Genomic DNA, 27,837 nt, shown 5'->3' with positions numbered 1-27,837 from the left:
ATACTGGTTGACTGGTTGTCGCTGACATAGATTAGGAAGATACGCCCTGCCCAAGCTGGCAGTGTGCACGCTAGGTTCAGCTCAGTGACAGCTTGCCAGAGATAGAGCGATTTGCAAGTTGAGCTAGCGGACACTCCGGACAGTGTGCACATAGGGTTAATGGGAGCCATGACAAGCCTCTCAAAGCACCTGGTCACCTTGAAGCCAATCAGGACTGCAACCTGAGACAAGGATAGGTTGAAGATGTTAATGAAGATGTGCCAGCTAGTAGTCAGCACACACTGAGGGCCTCTGGATGGGTTCTGGGCTGGCATCAGTGAGCACAGTATTCACTATTTTTAAGCTTTTTCTTCACATCCTACTCTGAGAACTGGAGCATGTAGTAGCCTGGAGCAACAAGAACTTTTCTAAATGTCTCAATGTTGTCCACCTGGAATGAAGAGAATGTGTAAAGGGAGGAATTGTGGAAATGTTTATAGTCACTGGACAATCTTTGTCATCACTTGTAAGGTCAGGTGTCACTGTGAATGGATTTCTCTTTGTAGTCCATGATTGCTTGTAGTCCTTGTCTTATGCATTGTTAGATGCAAGTCTTTGTGGTAAAATATTGATTTGAGTTAAAGTATTGTTTTTTGTGTCTCTAATTAATCGCAGAGTATGTACAGTACCTGTCAAATGCTTGGACACATTTACTCATTCACTTGAATGTGTAAATTTCACCATATCACCCTGGTACTGTACCTGCTTGGGCTACGTCTAAATTGTTCTTTTGGGTACAACACCATACACATTTCCCAATGAAGCCTGTGTCTGATGATGTATGTAAAAATTCCTCAGTGTTCATGGATGTGTTTTTGAACATCTTCATCAAAATAGTGCTACAGCATTGAGTCTGCCTCTGTACAGCACCTCACCATTCTCTGTGTTGGTGTCCCTCTTGAGTTCCTGCTTGTAGACGGGGAGAAGTAACAGAGAGACAATCTCACATGTTCTGGGTTTTATTTCCTCTAATTGGACAGAATACATGTGTGTTGACATGTTGTTACCAGCAGGACCTTGAGAGATCTGGGCTGAATAGGAATGAGGTATATCCCTTTAGAACTCATTATATCCATCTCAAAAATGTACATCTCAAACATTTACAGCCTAACCACCGATAAAGTAACGACGTACTAAACATTGAAATCCTGCGTTATCTCTCATCTCATCTTCATCCGCTTATCCGGTTTCAGGTCACGGGGGCAGCAACTCCAGCAGGGGACCCCAAACTTCCCTTTCCCGAGCCACATTTTTCAGCTCTGACTGGGGGATCCTGAGGCGTTCCCAGGCCAGTGTCGAAATATAATCTCTTCACCTAGTCCTGGGCCTACCCCGAGGTCTCCTCCCAGCTGGACGTGCCTGGAATTCCTCCCTAGGGAGACGTCCTGGGGGCATCCTTACCAGATGCCCGAACCACCTCAACTGGCTCCTTTCGATGCAAAGGAGCAGCGGCTCTACTCCGAGTTCCTCACGGATGGCTGAGCTTCTCACCCTATCCCTAAGGGAGAAGCTAGCCACCCTTCTGAGAAAACCCATTTCAGCCGCTTGTACTCGCGATCTTGTTCTTTCGGTTATGACCCAGCCTTCATGACCATAGGTGAGGGTAGGAAGGAAAATTGACCGATATATCGAGAGCTTTGCCTTCCGGCTCAGCTCTCTTTTCGTCACAACGGTGCAGTAAAGCGAATGCAAGTACCGCCCCCGCTGCTCCGATTCTCCGGCCAATCTCCCGCTCCATTGTCCACTCACTCGCGAACAAGACACCGAGATCCTGTGTTATTGCGCTGCAAAATGAAGATTCAAAATCAGCATGTATCAGAATCAGCTCTCACTTAGCCAGTTTTCTCTGTCCTTGCAACCCAATTGTGGAAAAAGCTGCCCTCTAACATCAGTGGAGGAGAATGTTGTATTATTGCAACTTAAAACTGTTTGAATGACATTTCAACAATTTCCACAAAGATATCTTATTTTTTTTTATAAAGGCTGTTTAAAGGATATTCCATAGTTATCACAGTATACACCTAGTTGATTTTTAGGATGATGTTTCACAGCTTTAAAAAACGTAATTTTATATGTGTTAATTAAAATTCCTGAATTTTAAAATATAAATATTCCAAAATTTGAATTATAAAAAATTAGTTACCATGCCCTTATTATTGCTTAAACAGAGCTGGGACCAGGTTGTTGTCAAGCCTTTAGCCACACCAAAACATGACAAAGCCCCAAAATGACATAGGCCTACACTATTCAGCGATGTGTCACAACTGGCCATCGACCACCTTAGAGTAACATCTGTTTTTACTTGTGCTGTCTTCATTGATATGCTAAACAAGATGATTGACAGACTGGCACTTATGCTAGATACCTCCTTTTAAATTTGCTTTCTAAATTTGTTTAATGACAAGGCTAATTCACTTACTGTATCTGATTATTAGCTGTTCTCTTTCTCCATCCAAGTAGGCTCACAGCAGAGAATATCCTAGGCCTGAGGAAGGAACTCACAGGAGGCTAGAGATGGAACACTTTTTTTTCTTCTCTTTTTAATTGGGCTGGCTAGCTGCCTGTTCCCTTCCAATTCACTGCTTTCTGTTCTGAGAGATACTCTGGAAGATACCTACTGTACAATGCAAGAACATATCTGTACATACATTGGGGAGAACAAGTATTTGATACACTGCTGATTTTGCAGGTTGTCATATTTACAAAGCATGTAGAGGTCTGTAATTTTTATCATAGGTACACTTCAACTGTGAGAGACGGAATCTAAAACAAAAGTCCAGATAATCACATTGTATGATTTTTAAGTAATTTTATTGCATGACATAAGTATTTGATCACCTACCAACCAGTAAGAATTACAGCTCTCACAGACCTGTTAGTTTTTCTTTACCTGTTCTCTACTCATTACCTGTATTAATTGCACCTGTTTGAATTCATTACTTGGATAAAAGACACCTGTCCACACACTCAATCAAACAGACTCCAACCTCTCCACAATGGCCAAGACCAGAGAGCTGTGTAAGGACATCAGGGATAAAATTGTAGACCTGCACAAGGCTGAGATGGGCTACAGGACAATAGGCAAGCAGCTTGGTGAGAAGGCAATTATTAGAAAATGGAAGAAGTTCAAGATGACGGTCTATCTCCTTCGGTCTGGGGCTCCATGCATCTCACCTCATGGGGCATTAATGATCATGAGGAAGGTGAGGGATCAGCCCAGAACTACTCGGCAGGACCTGGTCAATGACCTTAAGAGAGCTGGGACCACAGTCTCAAAGAAAACCATTAGTAACACAATACGCCGTCATGGATTACAATCCTGCAGCGCACGCAAGGTCCCCCTGCTTGAGCCAGCGCATGTCCAGGCCCGTCTGAAGTTTGCCGATGACCATCTGGATGATCCAGAGGAGGAATGGTAGAAGGTCATGTGGTCTGATGAGACCAAAATAGAGCTTTTTGGTCTAAACTCCACTCGCCGTGTTTGGAGGAAGAAGAAAGATGAGTACAACCTCAAGAACACCATCCCAACCGTGAAGCATGGAGGTGGAAACATCATTCTTTGGGGATGCTTTTCTGCAAAGGGGACAGGACGACTGCATCGTATTGAGGGGAGGATGGATGGGGCCATGTATCGCGAGATCTTGGCCAACAACCTCCTTCCCTCAGTAAGAGCATTGAAGATGGGTCGTGGCTGGATCACACAGCCAGAAACACACAGCCATGGCAACTAAGCAGTGGCTCTATAAGTAGCATCTCAAGGTCCTGGAGTGGCCTAGCCAGTCTCCAGACCTGAACCCAATAGAAAATCTTTGGAGGGAGCTGAAAGTCCGTATTCTGTATCAAATATTAAGTTCTGCTTTTCTGATGCATCAAATACTTATGTCATGTAATAAAATGCAAATGATACAGTGTGATTTTCTGGATTTTTGTTTTAGATTCCGTCACTCACAGTTGAAGAGTACCTATGATAAAAATGATAGACTTCAACATGCTTTTTAAGTGGGAAAACCTGCAAAATCGGCAGGTTATCAAATACTTGTTCTCCCCACTGTATCTTTCGTAGTAGCTTATGAGAATAACTTATAACAAAGGGTACATTCATACCACAATTCCTCATATGTACCGTATTGTACAAATGGTCAGCTGTGTGTCACTTCGGTGGTGATTGCATCTTGAATCAACAAACAAGTCCAACTTGTTTGTTGATTGTAAAACGAAGTCAGTGAATATTTGGCAGGCTTCCCAGAAAATTTTCAGACATTTTGTGAATTTGGCTATAATGTTGCATCCCTAATCTAAGCTATAATTCTTATGAAATGACTTCCAGTTAACTTCCTGAATTGTCTGGACATTAAATTAATTGACTGCAACTACGTTAACAAAGTATTAATTGAGGATCCAAATAAGACATCAAACAAATGATGAGCGCTGTATTTGTGTATTGTGTGGTTGCATTCAACCTTAATTCTTACAACACATGTAACATGCTTGCAATAGCTGTCCTCTGTTCTCTGGCCCTCTTTCCCCAGCTCAGGTCAGGATGTCCAGAGAGCCAGTGTAATCATCAACCTGCCAAACCTGGTGCGTCAGAATCCTGCAGAGACCTTCCGGCGGGTAGTGCCAAAAGTCCGGGTGGGCCAATTCATCTACTTCTTCCTCTTAGCTGAGATGTACTGTCCTCAATAACTCCCGCTCTCCTACTGAGATGTACTCAATAGGCTCCCATTGAAAATAACATCCTTCTGGTTGAAAATATGTTGGAAAGATACAGTGAGGGAAAAAATTATTTGATCCCCTGCTGATTTTGTATGTTTGCCCACTGACAAAGAAATGATCAGTCTATAATTTTACTGGTAGGTTTATTTGAACAGTGAGTGACAGAATAGCATTTAAAAAAATCCTGAAAAACGCATGTGAAAATTTTTATACATTTATTTCCATTTTAATGAGTGAAAGTATTTGATCCACTCTCAATCAGAAAGATTTCTGGCTCCCAAGTGTTTTATATACAGGTAACGAGCTGAGATTAGGAGCACATTCTTAAAGGGGATTCAATTTTTTTTTTCCCTCACTGTATATTTCAAATTATTTTGCTCAATTGGCAAATAATAGTATTAAACACTTTGCTGAGTATAATCAATAACTCCTCTGCAAATGTCCATTAATATACAGTTATTCCTATTTATTACTGAATAGCAAAAGTTGATAATCTGAGTTGTATATTTGCCATGGCACATTTTGCTTATATATGGAGCAACATATTTGCAGATTGACTGACCGGTTACCACTTCTTGTCTTGGCTAGAATTAGATAGCTTACTATAAATATCTGGACACAACCAGCTTTTTAAGTTAACTTGGCTCGGAGTTCCTGATCACTTGAGAGCACTTTTTGTTACCCGCAGCATGAGTCTCGGAGAAAGAGGAATGTATCAGAGCAGAGAAAGTGGGGGGACAACTTGCTAATATTCTGAACTTTGTATGGTGAGCCCAAGTGGGTGCCACACAGAATATTAGTGGAGAAGTCAGACAGCTATAAACAGGCTTTTTCCCAGACTTCTCTTCAAGATTATGAGCTGATTCTATTACCATCCACTATCTTCTTCATACCACTTGTCTCCCATAATGCCATGACCTGACCTTTCAACTACAGAGGATGTGAAGCTCTTAGATTGACCTATATACAATATATTACTTGTTTGTTTTTCCTCTCTTGAAGCACTTGGAGATTTTTTGAATAACAAGTATTATTAAGAGTATTATATCCAAGAAGACATGGAATGGGACTTGTGAAACATGACAGAGAGTAGAAATTATTAGGTTATGGAACTGTTTTATTGATATGTCAAATGACAGAATAATTAGAAATTAACATTGGACAAAGGAAGTCAATTATTTATTAAAAAAAAGGTGATTCCCAATGAATAATGAGAATGTCAATTTGATCAAACAAGTAAAAAAAATTACGATAGCTACAAAAATAAAAATATGTCTAAAACTACAACTCTAAACAAAAGTCAATGTCATTGGTCAACAGCATGAGATGATTGGAGGTGATTGGATAGTTTCAGGCAGACTCCGCTAACCATGTGCTGCCACAAGACAAGAGTCAGGAGGATAAAATGTGATTCAATCCAATCCCTGATCCTTTCTGCTGTATGGGCAACCTTTACAATTATTTATCCTCTCCTTGTCATAAGAAACATTTTAATTTAGTCCTATCCATACTAGCCATTGTTCACGAGTCTAAGGAGAATATCAGGTATAGAGTACCGCTAAATGTGTACATGCAATATGCACTATTGTGTAAATATATATATTTTTTTTTAAACGGTATGATCTGAAAAGTCATGCAAAGTCATTATACAGTATTTATTCCAACAATAACATAAATATTACATTATGTTTTATGACTGAAATGCACCAAAGGGACACATTTAGTAGAGACGAGGCAGCAAGGATCAGCACAAGGAAGTGATAAGTGAATTACTATTTCAAACTTACAAAAACAATTATTCTATTTTGTTAAATACATTTAAGTCCAAGGTTACATATTGGTTATTCATGCAAAATCCAGAGTAGTCAGCACTGATAAATGAGTTTGTAAATGCACGTGGTTACCGTATACTAAGTAAAGCCTCAGTGATAAACACCAAGCAGGGGTGTGAATGAATAATATTGTGGAGTATGAGCACAGCAAGTTACTGCACTTATTAGCTCTCACACTCTCTTGTAGCATGATGATTGTGTTACAACAAATGCTAACAAGCTTAGCCGCTCACTTTGTGGTCTGCTCTTTGTTACAGAAGTGGCACTCCGGCGATGGTAACGGATTTCTGTACATTACAGTATTTTTTTGGTTTGGTGATTTAGGCATCTGTACATTGAAATATCCTTGTTCAACTACAGTTGGCCTGTTGACTGTTAATGGTAGTTTAACATTCTCTTTGGCTGTTATTTACTGCTGGGTTTCCATGATTGCGAGTGCAAGTTGGTAATGAACAGTTACTGCGTACATTTTTTTGTGTATACATTCATCAGTCATAAGCAATTTTTTTTATACATATACACATTTTTGTGTGAATTTTAATCAAATCATTTCATATAGACAGTGGGGAATGGAGAGGAGAGTGTTTTTGCTGGAAGAGCAGGTTGCCGGATTTACATGTGCACTGTAGGCACTGGCCTAGATCTCTACACTAGCCTCTTAAAACAGGCCTAGAATATCGCCTCCAAGATTGGAGGTGTGGCCTCGCAAGACTACCCAAGGCCATATAAGATGCCAAATTTAAAGCTAAATCAACTTCTAAACAATGTACCCATATACATATTGTCACTTCCAAATGTATTGTTGTCTTTGATAAAGATGACCAAAAAACACTCTGTAACATACAGTAATGCAGGCTTAGAGCTATATTTTTTGCACTGATATATGGGAAACTATTATCCTAATACAATTCATCTGAGACATTTTTCTTTTTCTTTCAAAAAGGATTCAATTATTGGTTTCTTATAAATAAAATCAAACAAAATCTGCATGTTTCAGGCTTTTGTCAGCACGTAGCAATGCTGCCTGAATGTATTCGGTTAAGATGCTTATGATGTTGACCAGTGACATGGACTTATGAGGCTAGAATATGCCTTTAGTGGAAAGTGTCCTGACTAACCCCTTTTGGGAAAACATTTTACACTATAAAAAAAAACTTTTAGCTACTAAAACAAAAGACATTAACAAATTTAATGCTTGGTATAAATATAAACAGCTGTTCTAATCTGTATATAAACATTGTTTATAGGACAAGGACTGTTTAAAGGGATTTCCCTAGTATTGTAGATAACATTAAACGAGGCAACATTGGTTATTACAAAAGTATAAGATGGTACAATGAACAAAGCATTTATCTAAGCATGAATCAGAGAGTTAGGTAGAGAGGATATTCAAATCAAAGGTAGAAAAACTGAAATCAAAAGTAAAGAAAAATAGAGACAGAGAGAGAAAGAACGAAGACAGAGAAACAAGTAGAGAGAGTATAGTTACCCAATCCTGCCCCGGGAACAAGGAGAATGAAGTGACCCTGTCTTGCTTTAATAACCATCTGGTAACTATTTGAATTCAGACAGTGCTGTCTGACCAATCAAGTAACTTTCCAATATTCAACCTATGTATGGGATTTCATACATCACTGCTTTACAGAAGTGATAGAATGGGGGATGGCCAGAGTTCTTGTGCTGCAAATTAAATCCCTGGATACAGTGTTGATAAGATTCAGTGGGGTTCACTCCTCTCTTTACATATGTACTATGTGTTTGTGCATTTGCATATGTAGTTGGAGACAGGTGTGTCATGTGTTAATGGAGACATACTGCATGTAGTATTACATATATTAAATAATTTTGTTTGCTACAGAAAGTATGAAAAATATAGTCTTAAGTCCATGTGGGCTGGGCATCCTGGAAGATTCAAAACACCATAATAATAATAAAATCATAACGGATGGCCAAAAATATAATTATTCCTAGTATATTTTGTGACTACATGTTGGTAGTAAGAAATGGCACAGATCAGTTGTTTAATCCTTCCTCACGTCTAACCCTTTCTTGCCCTTCATCACAGGAAGTACTACATGTAGCTGGGGCAGACATGCAACTGGCGGCAGCAGGCTCCTTTTTGACTGTGCTCCAGGATGACATTGTCCTCATACAGACACACACCCATTCTATCCTGCAGATTGTTCTACTTAACCTGGACCACAGGGATACAGGTGAACATGGTTTTAAGTTGTCTATAACATGTCATAAGCATAAAATTACAGATTCCACAAGCAGTCGTGATGCTAATAACATATAACAAGTTACTACTAACTAGCTTAACCTGGAAAACCAAGACAAAGGTTAGCTTGATTCCTTTAAGCTGTCATCCTGTATGCATAACATAAGACATGTAAAAAAAAAAAAAACATCAAGTGATTATGTCTAATGTCAGCCTAGACTAATGGGTTTTCAACCCCTGAATTAAACCATGTTAGGAAGTGTAGTTGGTAAGTAGATTTAGGGACTGTTAGTCTTTCAGCACTATAGGGTTATATCAGTTGACATTCTAATTCCACATACCTGTGTCTGAAATCTCAGAATTAGTACATATAATAAGATGTCAAGTATTGTATTTTTGATGGACCAGAGTACAAGCTATAACAACATTGAAATGACTGACTTTTATTCCTTCAGAATAATGCAACTCACTTGATTGATCTCAGCTCTGTAAGAGACCATAAAATATGTATATTTATTTTACATTAATTGTCCTTAAGTGTTTAAAGGCTTAGACTTTAATTCTACTATTTGATTATTCATATGCAGTGCCCTCCAGAATTATAGGCACAATAGGTTACAAAAAAGCTCATCAGCTCTATCCTACACTCAAATAATCATATGAATCTAACCATTATGTGAATGAAAACATGCGTGTCAGAGTTATACTTAAGTAAGGTCTCCAACACTCGTCCTCAACCTTCCCATCAGGCTGGTGAACGAACCTCAATCACCTAATTCCTTTAACGCACCCCTCACAGCAGATTCCAATCACCTGAATACTAATCATGTGAATACCACTCATCTGTGCTCTCCTTCTTCCCCTGGCCACTATATAGCCTGGTCATTCACACCCTGTCCTTGTGAGGTATTGTTAGTAATATTGCAACCCTACTAAGCCTGTTTGATTAGAGTTATTCTGTGTCGTAGATAGTTTGAAAGTATTGTTCTGGTACTCTGACTCGACCCTGCCTGTCTGACCACGTCTTTGTATTGTCCCCTTTAGTACTTCTGCCTCCTATCTGATTTGATACCTGTGTTACTGACCTTTAGCCTGCCCTTCGACTACATACCCGCCTGTTCCTGTATATATTGTTGGATTATCAAATAAACGTACTGCACTCTATGCTTGGATCCGGCCATCTCTGTCATGGTGCATTCATTCCAACTTATAAAAATAACATAGGAAATGTTGTATGGGGATCATGGGAAATAGTTAAATAATGAAACTCTTCTAGGACTAAGAACATTTTAAAAAATTGTTATTGAAATATAAGAAAGGCCAGTAAATGGTAAACGGAAGAGTAAAATGCATTTTTAATTAATTATATTGACTGATTGGAGGCAAAGGAAATAATTTAAAAACATTTTTTACAATCCATTTAAATTATTTAACTAATCGGATAACGTTTTCCTGACATTTGTTGTTTTTGAGATTCCATAAAGATCAAGCTGATAAAAAACTTTACGTTTTTTTCAAAACCTTTTATGTTAATATTAATCTTGTGTCTGGAGGGCACTGTATTACAGATCTAAACAATGTCATTTAGATTTATTTGGTAGCGCTATATAATGTGGCAGAGCAAATTTCTTTTGTATTTTGCCAGCTTTTCCAGATTCTCAAGAAAGTACTTCAGTAATAAAAAACAAACAAATAACAAATACTCAAAACAGATATTTTACAAATGTGAAATATTATACATTTTTAAATATACAATAAAACAGATATTTTATCTTTTTAGACTAATCAAACCGATTTTACCAAATTTCCAAACACATTGATGAACTTTAGGAATCAGTCTTGAGAAAATCACAAAAGAAAATGTACAAGAAAGTACATAGGATTATTTTCCAGTAAATGTTCTTCATTTCCTTTCTTTACAAAAAACTATATGAGCTTTTTTTCCTACTTTCTCAGATAACTCTGGAATTTAGTCTTTTATAATTTATTTTACAATTAGGGAAATGACAGTACCAACCGGTGTCATAGCTAGCTCTTTCGCTCACTCACATTTTGGGAAAAATAGCTATGAAAAATGTTTTATTGTTTGTAGTGTTTTTTGTTCATAATTTATTTGAACAACATTTATTTCTGTTTCTCTTTGACAGTGTTGAGCAATGCATGGCTAGAAACGTTGCTGTCTGCAATTGATGCTTTACCAAAAGAAACCATCAGACAGGAGGTAAGATAAATGAATTTTCACAAAGTTAACCAACTGATTAGGTTATTCTTCTGATATGAAAAACCTGCTCCTTGACAATTGTCACTGATTATTGCCTTGAAACCAATTATCTAAATTAATATCACACATATAATAACAAAATAAATACAGCAGACTTTACATACAAAAAATATCTAAACAGGCTCCATATGCCCAGGTATTTGAATACAGAGACATGTTCAATTTCAGCAGCATTAAGAGTAATCAAACCCAAATTGAATGGCATCTTTCTAGGTTTAGAAAATAACATACATTAGTTTTTTCTCAGAATTTAACACCAACTGCAATTCAAAAAGAAATCTCTGCAGGGCATCGAATGCAGAATGTAGCCCACAAAGAGCCTGGTCAACCGTGGGAGCAATAGCATATAACACAGTGTCATCTGCGTAGAGATGCAGGTTACAACCTTCAACAGATGGACCAGTATCATTTATGTAAATGTTGTTAAAAAGTATTTTCTTCTTATTCACCATGGATATTTTAGCTAAGGAAGAGAGTTTTGAATATAGGCTGATATATATTTAGGTTTATGGGTCACAACCTTTATGAATGAGGAGTACTTAAGCCGCCTTCCAGACTTTTGATATGATAACTGAGAAAGTGTTCGAATTAAAAACGTTTTTGCAATAAAGGGGGCACCAAGAAGGTTTGAAAGAATCTCCTCCAGCGGACTTCCTATCAATCCTATTTAGTGTATCCAACACATCATCTACAGAAAATGTTTGACTTGAAAATAAGGATTCAGATGACAGAGAGTTCATTATTATAGTTGTGGCTGAGAGAGGAAGATACAGTTGACTGGCTGTATGGTGACCCAACTCATAATTTCTATCAAATTTGAAGCCTGCTGAGATGAAATGTTGGTTAACTACATTTAATATCTCCTTTTTATCTGTAATGATGCAAGTCCAACTTAATTTGCTTGGGGGAGAGTTGCAGAGATACCTCGCCTCAGTGCATTTACCTTATCTGAGGTTTTGCCAGTCAGATACCAAGTTAGTCTTTCTAGCATTTGCCTAAGCCCGATTTTTCTGCCTAGGAGTTCAGATAACTTGATGTTAACTGGGTCAGTTGTAAAAACGTGCAAAGATTGGTGACAAATGTTAAACTTTTTGGGTCAGAATTTTGTTGTTTAGTACTTCTATTACAAACTACTGTAATAATATTGCAAAAAATTATATTGCAATATTGCAAAAACACCATTTAGTCTATTTCTGTAGGAGGTTTGTGTCAGAATTAGATCAATCATTCAGGAGATAGCAAGATTTTTAAGTCATAAAATCAGCTGTGTCAAATTAAAATCAATACATAAGCTCTTCAGTTTATCAGCGGCTGGCATTAAGCCAGTCAAGATTCAGATTGTCTAGAACAACTATCTCAGAGGACATAAAAGGGACAAGGCATTTAGACATTGTGTCAACAGCTCCCTATCTTATATGAGGGACATGCATTTCCATGAAATCAAGATGGCTTCTTCTAACAGTGCAACTGGAAGAAAGTAAGGGGGTTTAATTTCTCAGTATGACAATGCTATGCACAACAAGTTCAGTCAGCCACAATTACTTGTATGGAAATGTGATTGGTTGGGAAGTTACATTTAGAATGGTCCAGGATGCCGGCTTTGGCTTCCTTAAGCAGTCTGTTCGTTCCCTAAAACTCAACGGCTGGGATTATACAATACAACTGTCACACAATTTTTTGTTTTACTTTCAGTAAAGAATTAGCAACATTGCTTTTTCAGCAGTTCACATCTTACAAAAATTGTATTCAACAGACAATGAACTTGAAGCTGAACTCACCTTATGTAGTTTGCATTATTACATCATGAAACATTTGCTATCAAAAGGGTTGATTTAGACAATCCTTGCACTACAATTTAACAGCTAACAAATATGAAATTCCAAGCAGCGCTATTATATATAGTTAGCAGTTAGGTAATTAGATAAAGGAAACTACATTAACTAAGGTAGCTAGTTAGTTCAGTTCGTATTGAATAATTTCAGTTGAAACTGGTCAGAGAGAGGTCCAGGTTTACTTAAAATGATGAAACATTATAACTGATTGAAGATGTGTTGCCAAAAAGTTGGGGGTGGTTGCACAAAGCTACCCAGCAGCAACTCTGTTTCAAGCATCCAACGTTCTATGAAGCTTTAAGTTCTTGTAATGTGTACCTAACAATCTATACCTATTGGTTGTCATGCAGATTCTCAGTCCGCTAGTGTCCAAAGCTCAGCTCTCACAGTCCGTGCAGGCTCGCCTAGCCAGTTGTCGTATCCTGGGGAAGGTGGCCTGCAAGTTTGAGTCTCCAGTGTAAGCTTGTAAATTCTCTTTTTTGTAAGGACATTTTTATTTTAATTAGTTAAAATGGTAACCCATGAAATTACATGTATTGTATATGACTTATCTATTTATACCTTTTCTAGTAAACCTGCAATTAACAATCTGTTGTTTACACTGTATCATTATACAATAATATTGTAAGTACTGGACATTTATGTCTACATACTTTCTATGTAGTTTTAGAGCATTGCTTGGGTGCCTTAATTGGGTTTTATCCTTCCAAATGGTAACATTTGGGGGAGTGTGCAGAGTATGCCCACCCTAACTCTACTAGGACAGTGGTGTAAAACTCAGCTGAATTTGCTTCAATTCAATACATATTAAAGTGTTATTAAAAAACATTATTGTAACCTTTACGATTCCTATCTAATACTAAATATGGATTGTCTTGATTTCTCTTGATATTCTCCCTGAACTGATTGAACCTCTTTTGGCAGAGTGAAGAAGGACCTCCTGCCCCTGGTGAGGTCCCTTTGCCAGGATGTGGAATATGAGGTCCGCTCCTGCATGTGTCGCCAACTGGAGAACATCGCCAGAGGAATCGGGTAAAAGAAAATAATATAGGATATTACAGTAGTACAAAACACTTTAGATAATGTACAGGTCAGTGGTGCCTCATTGGAGTAGGTGCTCATTGGAATGGCTATAATATAATAAATGGAACTGTGTAAAAACACAATCCTTTTTTTGTTTCTTAACTACTGTAGACTAACAGTGAAATGCTTACTTACGGACCCTTGTCGAAAAATGCAAATAGAACTCATTCAAGCATGACTGATACATTTGTTGAATTATTTTATAGCATTTTTATTTTAATATTTAGCTAGGGAGTATATTTTTATCTTCTGGTGCACAGTTTTTCTTATTTGTTCTACCCCTTTAAAGTCGTTGCCCCCAGAAAGCAGACGCAGAAATCTGATATTGATCATGCACTTGAAGAACAAAAATAAAAAATAACCTACAGAATGGTAACACAAGGAATCTACATATACACATATTAATCCGCAAACCTCCCCTTGTCTGTGATAAACGGCCTATCAGATTGATGACAAAATCCTCTACTGTTTTTCTGTAACTACTATTGGTAGTCGTCTTTGTAAAGACCAACATACGGATGTGAATTCATGGGATGAAATCGTTGTAACGCCAGGGTTGAAAGTTAGATAGTCTATATCGAGGTTAACTACTTCACGGGGGACTGTCCTCCGTCTTGCAGAATTACTGCTCTTTCCCCCTCTTTTTTCGACACGAGAGATTCGGAGGATACACGCTCAAAACATTTGCATGTGCATGAGAAATGGTTCATTACGCCATACGAACAATTCCAGCCTTTATAGTAGTACATACAGTATAGTGTGGGAGAAAAAAATTGCAAATGTTGTTCTTGCATGCAATCTTCAGGTGTGAAAAAGTTATCCCCTAGCGAAATGGGGCAACCCAATGAAAGTGATTATTAGGGTCAACTGTTTAAATACCTTGATAAAGTATTAGGCCTGATTAGGCCCAGGTCTGCCCAATATATTTTGGACATGCCATCAGATTGAAGTTGTCCACACTTAAGTTCTAAAACCACAGCATGCTACAATTGAAATAAAATCATGTGAACAGCTTTGGAAAACATTTGATGCGTATTGCATATCAGTCTTAAAAGGGTTAAGCTATTGTCTATAGTAACACATTTGAACTTAAAGTTTGTAGCTTTTAGAATCAATCGTTAGAAGCAATCAAGGTTTGAAAACAGTAAATTACTCTGACATCTGACTCATGCTATATTGGACATTTGTCGCATGCTATTCTCAAGTCTATTTTTAAAACCTTGAGGCATGAGAGCTATGAGTTTGTCCCTTTACTGGGAATGTGTGTTTGTTATATATGTGTGTATATATATATATGTATGTATGTATGTATGTATATATATATAATGTCCTCTCCCATTTTCCTCTGGTGCCATAGACTGGATTACACCAAGGCAGCAGTGCTGCCTGAGCTTGTCGAATTGTCTCGGGATGAGGGGAGCACCGTGCGCCTGGCCGCCTTCGACACCATCATTAACTTGCTGGAGATGTTCGACAGTGGTGAGAAACCTACAATGACACCACCTAACCTGTATCATACCCTGTCATGGTCTCATTTAAATCTTATAAAACCACCACCTCACATAGACCTCACTCTCACCATTTCACTCTAAATGTCTTGTGCAGTCTCACCAGCTCACACAAATGCCAATCCCAAAAATAAATTGAACATCAACACTTTATTGACATAATAAAGTGTTTTTTAATCATTTGTACATCTTTAATGAAGCATTTATAAGACCTATGGTTGGGCATAAAGTCCATGCCTAATACAGTATGGAGCAGACTCTTCATACAGATTCTTCCTATTTCCAGTTCCTGCTGATGAGAATCGTCTGATCAGTCTCCTGTTTGCTTGTCATAAAGGTTGTAGGTGTTGCCTGAGCTCAGCAGGGTTTTGTTGGTTTAATACGCCTGCCACTTGTGAATAAGGGTCTTCAATGTGCTCCCAAGTGATATTTATTGCCTTCTTTTTATACCCATCTCTTAAACTGTCTTTACCTCCTTAGTGCTCATGCTTGAGCAGGAAGGGGGGTATAGATTTTTGATAATTACTATAGATATTTCATTGTTCATTTCATTAAAGACATACACATTTGAAATTATTATTAATGCACTTGAAAGGTATTCAGTGGGCAGGTTTTCCCACTTACAAAGCATGTAGAAGTCTGTCATTTTTATCATAGGTACTCTTGAGTGACGAAACTGTGAGTGACGAAATCTAAAACAAGAATCCAGAAAATCACATTGTATGTAATTAGTTTGCCTAACATACCACTCCCCAGAAGAGGTCACTGTTGGTCACCTTCCTTGTCTTTCATCATTCTGACCCAGCTGAAATGACATGGTTTGCATATTATCACAGCAAAGCTTGTAGTAGTAAGCAAGCAAGAAAAGTTACTTTAAATCTGTAAGCTACTGGATTTCTTACTAATACAGATAAAACATTTAATAATTTTGTTATACTCAAGAACCCTAGTTCAGTTCAACCTAATCATCTGATTTAGTTCAGACTTTGACCTTGTTGGTTTAATCTGTCTGGTCTTCAGATCTGTCCAGGCAAGTCATTAAGGGTTGAGGAAAGGTAGCAAGGTTGGCCTTCTACACTCCATGGGCACATAATTAGTTACATAACGTCATGTTGTGTTGAATTATTTGGGGATTGGGACCACAATGTGCTTGAGGGCTGATAAGTAATTGTCTAATTACTCTTTGCAAGATACTCCCAGCTTTACCAGAACCATCATTTAAAATTATCTTTCTCTCCCCACTTTTTAGATGACAGGACACGTGTTATTTTTCCGCTGGTGAAGACGTTCTGTGAGAAGTGTTTTAAAGCAGATGAAGCGGTACTGGCTACATTGTCGTTTCAGTACGGCAAGCTCTGTCATGGACTTTCAGGTGGGTTTTAGACCTGCTGGTCTGTCACACCCTCACTCTTAAAAGGCTGCATGTCACTCTCAGATGTATTTCAGAACTCTGATATTGGCCACATTGAACAAGAGGGTTTAGAATATTGCTGAACCACCCTAAAAATTGAAACACATCACATTCTAATTGCTGTTTGTTAAATTTGGTCATAATTTTTCTCTTATCCAGCATCTTTCACAGATGAGCAGCACCTGTGGTTTCTGGAGTTCTATAAGAAGCTGTGTGTTCTGGGTCTGCAGCATGAAAACGACCATTTGGACATCCAAGCCTACCCGCTGGAGCTGGAGACCAAATACGCCCTTGTGCGACGCAACTGTGCGTACAATTTCCCTGTGAGTGGCTGCTGACCAGCACACAAACACACACGCATGCAAACACACACACAGATGTTCCCTCTCAACCCTCTGTCTAGCTGTTTAACCTTTTGGGAAGTCTACCTGTGGTTTTGAGCGGATCAAGTATATATCTGCTCCATCTGTCTGACTAATCTGTAAAAGTTAAAAAATATATATTATAACAAATGATTGTAACAGTTTGTCAAGCCAGTTTGTGCATTTTAGAATTATATCAGTTTCTTTTAGTCCCCTTTATTTTCGTCACTTGGTTTCACACTTTAAAATGTGACCCTCAAACACTAATTCACTAAAAACCTTGAATAAAGCAAGGTGAGAAGATGAGCCCTTGGAAGTCTGGCTTCCCTGCTTTACATTATGCTTTACATTATGCTTTACATTTAAAAACAATTGCTTGATAATGGCAAACTAGTGGCAATGTAAAATGCATCTTCTGATGGATATCCAGTGCTGTTCTGGTTTTTCTCACACTTAATGTCTTTGGGGTGACCTGAAATGCACCTGAATCGCAGTTCACCGGTGCTCCCCATTCATTCTGACAGCGCTTGAGAGATTGAGAATATTTACAAGGAAGCATGGCAGAAAGGGCCCAGTTCTACAGCAGATGTGCAACACCAGAAGATCTGGCACAGATTCCTAAAACCATGTCTTTGCTTTGGCATTACGGCGTATTGTGTGGAGATTGCGGAGAAGTAAAGGAGTTATAAGTACTCTTAAAAGGCACTGTATAAAAATGTATTATTATCTATAAAGTGATTTAAGCAGGTTGACAGGGGATATGATCACAGGGCCAATAGAGAATGGGTTGCAATCCTAATGTACCATTCAATTCCAGTTGTCAAGCCAAAATATGATTGCGGGGATGTTAGCAGCCCAGTAATAATATTAGAAATGTTTTGAGAACCAGTCCTACCTCTATGTTCTTTATACCTATCCAAAGGTAAGAAAAATTGATTTAAAATGAGAGATATTAAGGCTATTGAAGCATCTGGTTGCAAGAGGTAAGGCCCGGTACTACCTTAATGGACAAAAATGAATGGGCATGCATTGTACATTGACGCTCTACCCTCCCAAAAAAAAAAGCTGCCTGTTTGGCGGCAGGAGGCTAGTTTTACTAACTTGGTGTACAGCCCTCCTGCCAAAACTGCAGTTCATGAAAATTCCACTAGAGGGACTCTAGCTCCACCGAACTCAAACTGGAGGAGAATCAGGGTTTCTAGAGTTGGGCAGCTGAGGTGACCGTCGTTTATATTGCCCGTGTACAGTTGTACTGCCCAATTGTACGCCCAATGGGTCTGCCCATTCTATTCGGTCCTGGACCCCCCAAGTCAAAAATTTTGACATTTACTAGGCAAATGTACAAATTATACCGCCCAATTGTACATCTTATGAGAACACCCATAGACTTCGGTCAGAGAACCCTGGAGTCAAAATTTTGACTTTTACTAGGCAAATGTACAAATTATACCGCCCAAATGTACATCCTATTAAAACATCCATAGACTTCGGTCAGATGACCCTGGAGTCAAAATTTTGACTTTTACTAGGCAAATGTACAAATTATACCGCCCAAATGTACATCCTATTAAAACACCCATAGACTTCGGTCAGATGACCCTGGAGTCAAAATTTTGACTTTTACTAGGCAAATGTACAAATTATACCGCCCAAATGTACATCCTATTAAAACATCCATAGACTTCGGTCAGATGACCCTGGAGTCAAAATTTTGACTTTTACTAGGCAAATGTACAAGTTATACTGCCCAATTGTACAACATATCAGACCACCCATATGCTGTTGTCCGAGACCCCCAAAGTCAAAATTTTGACTTTTACTAGGCAGATGTACAAGTTATACTGCCCAATTGTACAACATATCAGACCACCCATATGCTGTTGTCCGAGACCCCCAAAGTCAAAATTTTGACTTTTACTAGGCAAATGTACAAGTTATACTGCCCAATTGTACAACATATCAGACCACCCATATGCTGTTGTCCGAGACCCCCAAAGTCAAAATTTTGACTTTTACTAGGCAAATGTACAAGTTATACTGCCCAATTGTACAACTAATGAGACTACCCATACGCTTTGGTCCGAGACCCCCGGAGTCAACATTTTTACATTTGCTGTGCAAATGTACCTATAATACTTCTCAATTGTGTGCCCGATGGGATCACCCATAATACTCTTCACTCCATACTCCCCCATTCCAAATTATGACATTTACTGGGCAAATGTACTTAGAATACTTCCCAATTGTACACCCAATGAAATTACCCCATAATACACCTCACTCCATATTCCCCCAGTCCATATATTGACATTTACTGGACAAATGTACTCATAGTACGTACCAGTAGTACTCCCAATTGAATTACCCCATTTTACACTTCACTCATACTCCCCCAGTCCAAATTTTGACATATACTGGGTAAATGTACTTATAATACCGCCTAATTGTACATGAGAAGGAGACTTCTTAAAGACATGGGAGTTGGATTTTACAAGTGTACATGAAGAAGCAAATGTATTACACATTATTATTAAGCATTTTAAGCCTTTTCTACATTGTACAATTGGGCAGTATTTCCTACCCATTCATTTACATTGCAAATGTACACGAGTCAGTAAGGATAAGTCCTGTACATTTGCAATGTATTTGAATGGGTAGGAAATACTGCCCAACTGTACATGAGAAGGAGACAGTCTGGACAGGGTGCAGAGTGATAAAGGAGGCACTGTGTCATAGAGGGAGGCATGGACTGATGGAAGAGGGGTAGAGAGAGATATTGGAGGCACAGGGTCATAGAGGAGGTGTGGAATGATGGAGGTGGTCCCCATGGATATAGGAGGCGCAGTGTTATTGAGGAGGCATGGACTGATGGAGGGGTGGAGATAAGGAGGATGGGCAGAGTGATATAGTAGGCGCATGGTCATAGAGGAGGTGCGGTATGGTGGGGAGATCAGGAGGAGGTGTGTAGTGCTATAGGAAGAGCGGAGTCGCAGAATGATGGAGGACTAATGAAGTGATGGATGAGGGGCAGAGGCGAGCAGCAATAGAGGTGTAGACAAGAGGTAGAGTAGATGAAGAGCAAAGTTAGAGTTCCCCTGATGCACCACATCGAAAATGGCTTGTCTGTGAGGGATAAAGGTCAAAATAGGTCACCCAATGGATTCCATTGGGCGAAACAGCTTTGGGGGACGGGGTCACACATGACATCTGGTGGACGCAGGACGAGGCCACCCTGTGATGAACATATCCGAAGAACAGCTCTTTACGACACTCGGAAACACTTTAAAGGCTGTGTTGAGTAGCCAATGTATTGTCAATGGGATAACCTGTAACACATTTCGGGGGTCAGAGGTGACTTCCTGTGGACGCAGGAGGCTACAGATCGTATCAGGTAGACTAGGCCCACCCCCGATGAACATATCCGAAGCACAGCTCTTTACGACACTCGGAAACCCGTTAAAGCTTGTGTTGAAATTTGAGGAGTAGGCAATGTATTGTCAATGGGATGACTTGCAAAAAGTTTCGGGGGTCAGAGGTGACTTCCTGTGGACGCAGGAGGCTACAGATCGTACCAGGTAGACTAGGCCCACCCCCGATGAACATATCCGAAGCACAGCTCTTTACGACACTCGGAAACCCGTTAAAGCTTGAGTTGAAATTTGAGGAGTAGGCAATGTATTGTCAATGGGAGAGAGCAAAGTGTACAATTGCTGAAAACAAATTGTACAATTTCAGAATGAAAAACTGCACACAGCTGGCATAACTGTGTGGATGATTCATCACCCCATTCCCCCGATGGAGCACGTCGAAAACGGTGTGTCTATGAGCGTCCTACGGGCCGCAATATGTCAAAAACACATAAATCACTACTACACAGGATGTGTTTCGGGCCTAGTCTACGTCCATTGCCTGCGTATTACATTGCCGGTGGCAATGTATTATACATGGGATGCCTGTAACACATTTCGGGGGTCACAAACGGCTTCCTGTGGACGCAGGAGGCTACAGATCGTACCAGGTAGACTAGGCACACCCCCGATGAACATATCCGAAGCACAGCTCTTTACGACACTCGGAAACCCGTTAAAGCTTGAGGTGAAATTTGAGGAGTAGGCAATGTATTGTCTATGGGATGACTTGCAAAAAGTTTCGGGGGTCAGAGGTGACTTCCTGTGGACGCAGGAGGCTACAGATCGTACCAGGTAGACTAGGCCCACCCCCGATGAACATATCCGAAGCACAGCTCTTTACGACACTCGGAAACCCGTTAAAGCTTGAGTTGAAATTTGAGGAGTAGGCAATGTATTGTCAATGGGAGAGAGCAAAGTGTACAATTGCTGAAAACAAATTGTACAATTTCAGAATGAAAAACTGCACACAGCTGGCATAACTGTGTGGATGATTCATCACCCCATTCCCCCGATGGAGCACGTCGAAAACGGTGTGTCTATGAGCGTCCTACGGGCCGCAATATGTCAAAAACACATAAATCACTACTACACAGGATGTGTTTCGGGCCTAGTCTACGTCCATTGCCTGCGTATTACATTGCCGGTGGCAATGTATTATACATGGGATGCCTGTAACACATTTCGGGGGTCACAAACGGCTTCCTGTGGACGCAGGAGGCTACAGATCGTACCAGGTAGACTAGGCCCACCCCCGATGAACATATCCGAAGCACAACTCTTTACGACACTCGGAAACCCGTTAAAGCTTGAGGTGAAATTTGAGGAGTAGGCAATGTATTGTCAATGGGAGAGAGCAAAGTGTACAATTGCTGAATACAAATTGTACAATTGCAGAATGAAAAACTGCACACAGCTGGCATAACTGTGTGGATGATTCATCACCCCATTCCCCCGATGGAGCACGTCGAAAACGGTGTGTCTATGAGCGTCCTACGGGCCGCAATATGTCAAAAACACATAAATCACTACTACACAGGATGTGTTTCGGGCCTAGTCTACGTCCATTGCCTGCGTATTACATTGCCGGTGGCAATGTATTATACATGGGATGCCTGTAACACATTTCGGGGGTCACAAACGGCTTCCTGTGGACGCAGGAGGCTACAGATCGTACCAGGTAGACTAGGCACACCCCCGATGAACATATCCGAAGCACAGCTCTTTACGACACTCGGAAACCCGTTAAAGCTTGAGGTGAAATTTGAGGAGTAGGCAATGTATTGTCTATGGGATGACTTGCAAAAAGTTTCGGGGGTCAGAGGTGACTTCCTGTGGACGCAGGAGGCTACAGATCGTACCAGGTAGACTAGGCCCACCCCCGATGAACATATCCGAAGCACAGCTCTTTACGACACTCGGAAACCCGTTAAAGCTTGAGGTGAAATTTGAGGAGTAGGCAATGTATTGTCAATGGGAGAGAGCAAAGTGTACAATTGCTGAATACAAATTGTACAATTGCAGAATGAAAAACTGCACACAGCTGGCATAACTGTGTGGATGATTCATCACCCCATTCCCCCGATGGAGCACGTCGAAAACGGTGTGTCTATGAGCGTCCTACGGGCCGCAATATGTCAAAAACACATAAATCACTACTACACAGGATGTGTTTCGGGCCTTGTTTACGTCCAGGGCCTGCGTAATACATTGCCAGTGGCAATGTATTACACAGCAAATGTACAGTCCAAGAAAAACACAACAAGCAATGTTCATGAAAGGGGAGAACATACCTCATACCTGTTAGGGGTTCCCCTCTGTGCATTGCAAATGTACAGGAGTTACCTTAACTGACTCTTGTACATTTGCAATGTAAATGAATGGGTAGGAAATACTGCCCAATTGTACATTGAAGAAAAGCCTTAAAATGCTTAATAATAATGTGCAACACATTTGTTTCTTGATGTACACTTGGAAAATCCAACTCCCATGCCTTTAAGATGTTTCCTTCAAATGTACAATTGGGCAGTATTTCCTACCCATTCATTTACATTGCAAATGTACACGAGTAGGTAAGGACATGTCTTGTACATTTGCAATGTAAATGAATGGGTAGGAAATACTGCCCAATTGTACATTGAAAAAAAGCCTTAAAATGCATAATAATAATGTGCAACACATTTGTTTCTTGATGTACACTTGGAAAATCCAACTCCCATGTCTTTAAGATGTTTCCTTCAAATGTACAATTGGGCAGTATTTCCTACCCATTCATTTACATTGCAAATGTACACGAGTAGGTAAGGACATGTCCTGTACATTTGCAATGTAAATGAATGGGTAGGAAATACTGCCCAATTGTACATTGAAAAAAAGCCTTAAAATGCATAATAATAATGTGCAACACATTTGTTTCTTGATGTACACTTGGAAAATCCAACTCCCATGCCTTTAAGATGTTTCCTTCAAATGTACAATTGGGCAGTATTTCCTACCCATTCATTTACATTGCAAATGTACACGAGTAGGTAAGGACATGTCCTGTACATTTGCAATGTAAATGAATGGGTAGGAAATACTGCCCAATTGTACATTGAAAAAAAGCCTTAAAATGCATAATAATAATGTGCAACACATTTGTTTCTTGATGTACACTTGGAAAATCCAACTCCCATGCCTTTAAGATGTTTCCTTCAAATGTACAATTGGGCAGTATTTCCTACCCATTCATTTACATTGCAAATGTACACGAGTAGGTAAGGACATGTCCTGTACATTTGCAATGTAAATGAATGGGTAGGAAATACTGCCCAATTGTACATTGAAAAAAAGCCTTAAAATGCATAATAATAATGTGCAACACATTTGTTTCTTGATGTACACTTGGAAAATCCAACTCCCATGCCTTTAAGATGTTTCCTTCAAATGTACAATTGGGCAGTATTTCCTACCCATTCATTTACATTGCAAATGTACACGAGTAGGTAAGGACATGTCCTGTACATTTGCAATGTAAATGAATGGGTAGGAAATACTGCCCAATTGTACATTGAAAAAAAGCCTTAAAATGCATAATAATAATGTGCAACACATTTGTTTCTTGATGTACACTTGGAAAATCCAACTCCCATGCCTTTAAGATGTTTCCTTCAAATGTACAATTGGGCAGTATTTCCTACCCATTCATTTACATTGCAAATGTACACGAGTAGGTAAGGACATGTCCTGTACATTTGCAATGTAAATGAATGGGTAGGAAATACTGCCCAATTGTACATTGAAAAAAAGCCTTAAAATGCATAATAATAATGTGCAACACATTTGTTTCTTGATGTACACTTGGAAAATCCAACTCCCATGCCTTTAAGATGTTTCCTTCAAATGTACAATTGGGCAGTATTTCCTACCCATTCATTTACATTGCAAATGTACACGAGTAGGTAAGGACATGTCCTGTACATTTGCAATGTAAATGAATGGGTAGGAAATACTGCCCAATTGTACATTGAAAAAAAGCCTTAAAATGCATAATAATAATGTGCAACACATTTGTTTCTTGATGTACACTTGGAAAATCCAACTCCCATGCCTTTAAGATGTTTCCTTCAAATGTACAATTGGGCAGTATTTCCTACCCATTCATTTACATTGCAAATGTACACGAGTAGGTAAGGACATGTCCTGTACATTTGCAATGTAAATGAATGGGTAGGAAATACTGCCCAATTGTACATTGAAGAAAAGGCTTAAAATGCTTAATAAATATGTGCAATACATTTCTTTCGTAATGTACACTTGGAAAATCCAACTCCCATGTCTTTAAGATGTTTCCTTCAAATGTACAATTGGGCAGTATTTCCTACCCATTCATTTACATTGCAAATGTACACGAGTAGGTAAGGACATGTCCTGTACATTTGCAATGTAAATGAATGGGTAGGAAATACTGCCCAATTGTACATTGAAGAAAAGGCTTAAAATGCTTAATAAATATGTGCAATACATTTCTTTCGTAATGTACACTTGGAAAATCCAACTCCCATGTCTTTAAGATGTTTCCCTTCAAATGTACAATTGGGCAGTATTTCCTACCCATTCATTTACATTGTAAATGTACACGAGTAGGTAAGGACAAGTCCTGTACATTTGCAATGTAAATGAATGGGTAGGAAATACTGCCCAATTGTACATTAAAGAAAAGGCTTAAAATGCTTAATAAATATGTGCAATACATTTCTTTCGTAATGTACACTTGGAAAATCCAACTCCCATGTCTTTAAGATGTCCCCTTCAAATGTACAATTGGGCAGTATTTCCTACCCATTCATTTACATTGCAAATGTACACGAGTAGGTAAGGACAAGTCCTGTACATTTGCAATGTAAATGAATGGGTAGGAAATACTGCCCAATTGTACATTGAAGAAAAGGCTTAAAATGCTTAATAAATATGTGCAATACATTTCTTTCGTAATGTACACTTGGAAAATCCAACTCCCATGTCTTTAAGATGTCCCCTTCAAATGTACAATTGGGCAGTATTTCCTACCCATTCATTTACATTGCAAATGTACACGAGTAGGTAAGGACAAGTCCTGTACATTTACAGGAGTTAGCCTACCTGAGTTTTTTTCTATGTAAATTTTTTCCAGTTAATGTCAAGAAATGGACAGGGGAAGTATGTACAAATGTGTTCTATGGGGTAATCCCATTAGGTGCACAATTGGGAAAAATTCCAAGTACATTTTCCCAGTACATTTCAAAATGTGGCCATGGGGAGTATGGAGTAAAGTGCATTATGGGAATATCCATTGGGCATACAATTGGGATGTATTGCATGTACATTTGCCCAGTAATAATCACAAATTTTGACTGGGGAAGTATGTCCTGATGTGTATTATGGGGAATCCCATTGGGCGTACAATTGGGAAGTATTTTCGTGTACATTTGCCCATTAAATTACAAATTTGGACTGGGGGAGTATGGAGTGAAGTGCATTATGGTTAATTCCATTGGGCGTACAATTGACAAGTATGGCGTGTACATTTGCCCAGTAAATTACAAATTTTGACCGGGGGAGTATGTCCTAATATGTAGTATGGGGAATCCCATTGGGCGTACAATTGAGAAGTATTGTGTGTACATTTGCCCAGTAAATTACAAATTTTGACCGGGGGAGTATGGAGTGAAGTGCATTATGGGTAATTCCATTGGGCATACAATTGAGAAGTATTGCGTGTACATTTGCCCAGTAAATTACAAATTTTGACCGGGGGAGTATGTCCTAATATGTAGTATGGGGAATCCCATTGGGCGTACAATTGAGAAGTATTGCGTGTACATTTGCCCAGTAAATTACAAATTTTGACCGGGGGAGTATGGAGTGAAGTGCATTATGGGTAATTCCATTGGGCGTACAATTGAGTAGTATTGCGTGTACATTTGCCCAGTAAATTACAAATTTTGACCGGGGGAGTATGTCCTAATATGTAGTATGGGGAATCCCATTGGGCGTACAATTGAGAAGTATTGCGTGTACATTTGCCCAGTAAATTACAAATTTTGACCGGGGGAGTATGTCCTAATGTGTAGTATGGGGAATCCCATTGGGCGTACAATTGGGAAGTATTGCGTGTACATTTGCCCAGTAGTCCCAGGTGCCCAGAGCCCAAAGTGCTACCCAGGTAGGGGGACCAGAGGCTGGGAGAGGGGAACCAGAGGACGGGCAATCTCCATGACTCCTGTAGCCAGGAAAGTGGGTGTACAAATTGGAAGTAAATCATGTACATTTGACCAGTAAAACAGAGTTTGGGTAACCATGTGCCCAAAAAATTTTCGGAAATCAGACTAAGTCCAGAGTATGGGTAACCATGTGCCCAAAAAATTTTCGGAAATCAGACTAAGTCCAGAGTATGGGTAACCATGTGCCCAAAAAATTTTCGGAAATCAGACTAAGTCCAGAGTTTGGGTAACCAGGTGCCCAAAATTTTTTCGGAAATCAGACTAAGTCCAGAGGGTTCCCAGGTGCCCAAAAAATTTTGGGAAATCAGACTAAGTCCAGAGTGTGGGTTACCAGGTGCCCAAAAAAAAATTCAAAAATAAGACCAAGTCCAGAGGGTTCACTGGTGACCAAAAACTTTTCGGAAATCAGACTAAGTCCAGAGGGTTCCCAAGTGCCCAAAAGTGGATTTGTGTTACCTGGTGTCCATTTTTCCTGGGGCCGCGGCTATCTTGGTTTAGTCAGTGGAGGGTGCTTAAGAGAGGGTACTCTGGCCCTCAGGGAGCGCCAGGTTATGGAGGTGGGCAGGCCCAGGCTGTTTGAGCCCAGATTGCTGCCCAGGTAGGGGAACAGAGGCTGGGAGAGAGGGGGACCAGAGGGACAGAGGTGGACCAGAGGCTGGGAGAGGGGGACCAGAGGTAGGACAATCTCCATGACTCCTGTAGCCAGGAGATTGGGTGTACAAATTGGAAGTAAATCATGTACATTTGCCCAGTAAATGAAATATTTGGACTGGGGGAGTATGGAGTGAAGTGTATTATGGGTAATTCCATTGGGCGTACATTTGGCAAGTATAGCTTGTACATTTGCCATGTATTGTTCAAAATTTGGTCTGGGGGAGTATGTTCCCATGTGTTCTATTGATA

The 27,837-nt window shown here is 39.5% G+C and overlaps 1 protein-coding gene across 6 annotated transcripts in view; it reads left to right on the top strand.

Moving 5' to 3' along the window:
* ppp4r4 (protein phosphatase 4, regulatory subunit 4) overlaps positions 1-27,837 on the top strand; it is a 68,988-nt gene that overhangs the window by 12,411 nt on the left and 28,740 nt on the right. For 5 of the 6 annotated variants that reach the window (XM_010882443.5, XM_010882440.5, XM_010882439.5 and 2 more), the window contains 8 exons: positions 4,569-4,671; positions 8,653-8,800; positions 10,956-11,029; positions 13,272-13,378; positions 13,846-13,953; positions 15,362-15,483; positions 16,762-16,884; positions 17,083-17,246. In XM_010882443.5, coding sequence (XP_010880745.2) covers positions 4,569-4,671; positions 8,653-8,800; positions 10,956-11,029; positions 13,272-13,378; positions 13,846-13,953; positions 15,362-15,483; positions 16,762-16,884; positions 17,083-17,246 — 949 coding nt within the window. The remainder of the gene's footprint in view (positions 1-4,568; positions 4,672-8,652; positions 8,801-10,955; positions 11,030-13,271; positions 13,379-13,845; positions 13,954-15,361; positions 15,484-16,761; positions 16,885-17,082; positions 17,247-27,837) is intronic. The other variant, XM_010882444.5, reaches the window with a different exon arrangement.

Source organism: Esox lucius, chromosome 18 (assembly GCF_011004845.1).
Source record: "Esox lucius isolate fEsoLuc1 chromosome 18, fEsoLuc1.pri, whole genome shotgun sequence".
Taxonomy (NCBI): Eukaryota; Metazoa; Chordata; class Actinopteri; order Esociformes; family Esocidae; genus Esox; species Esox lucius.
This window is presented reverse-complemented; position numbering and strand designations above follow the sequence as displayed.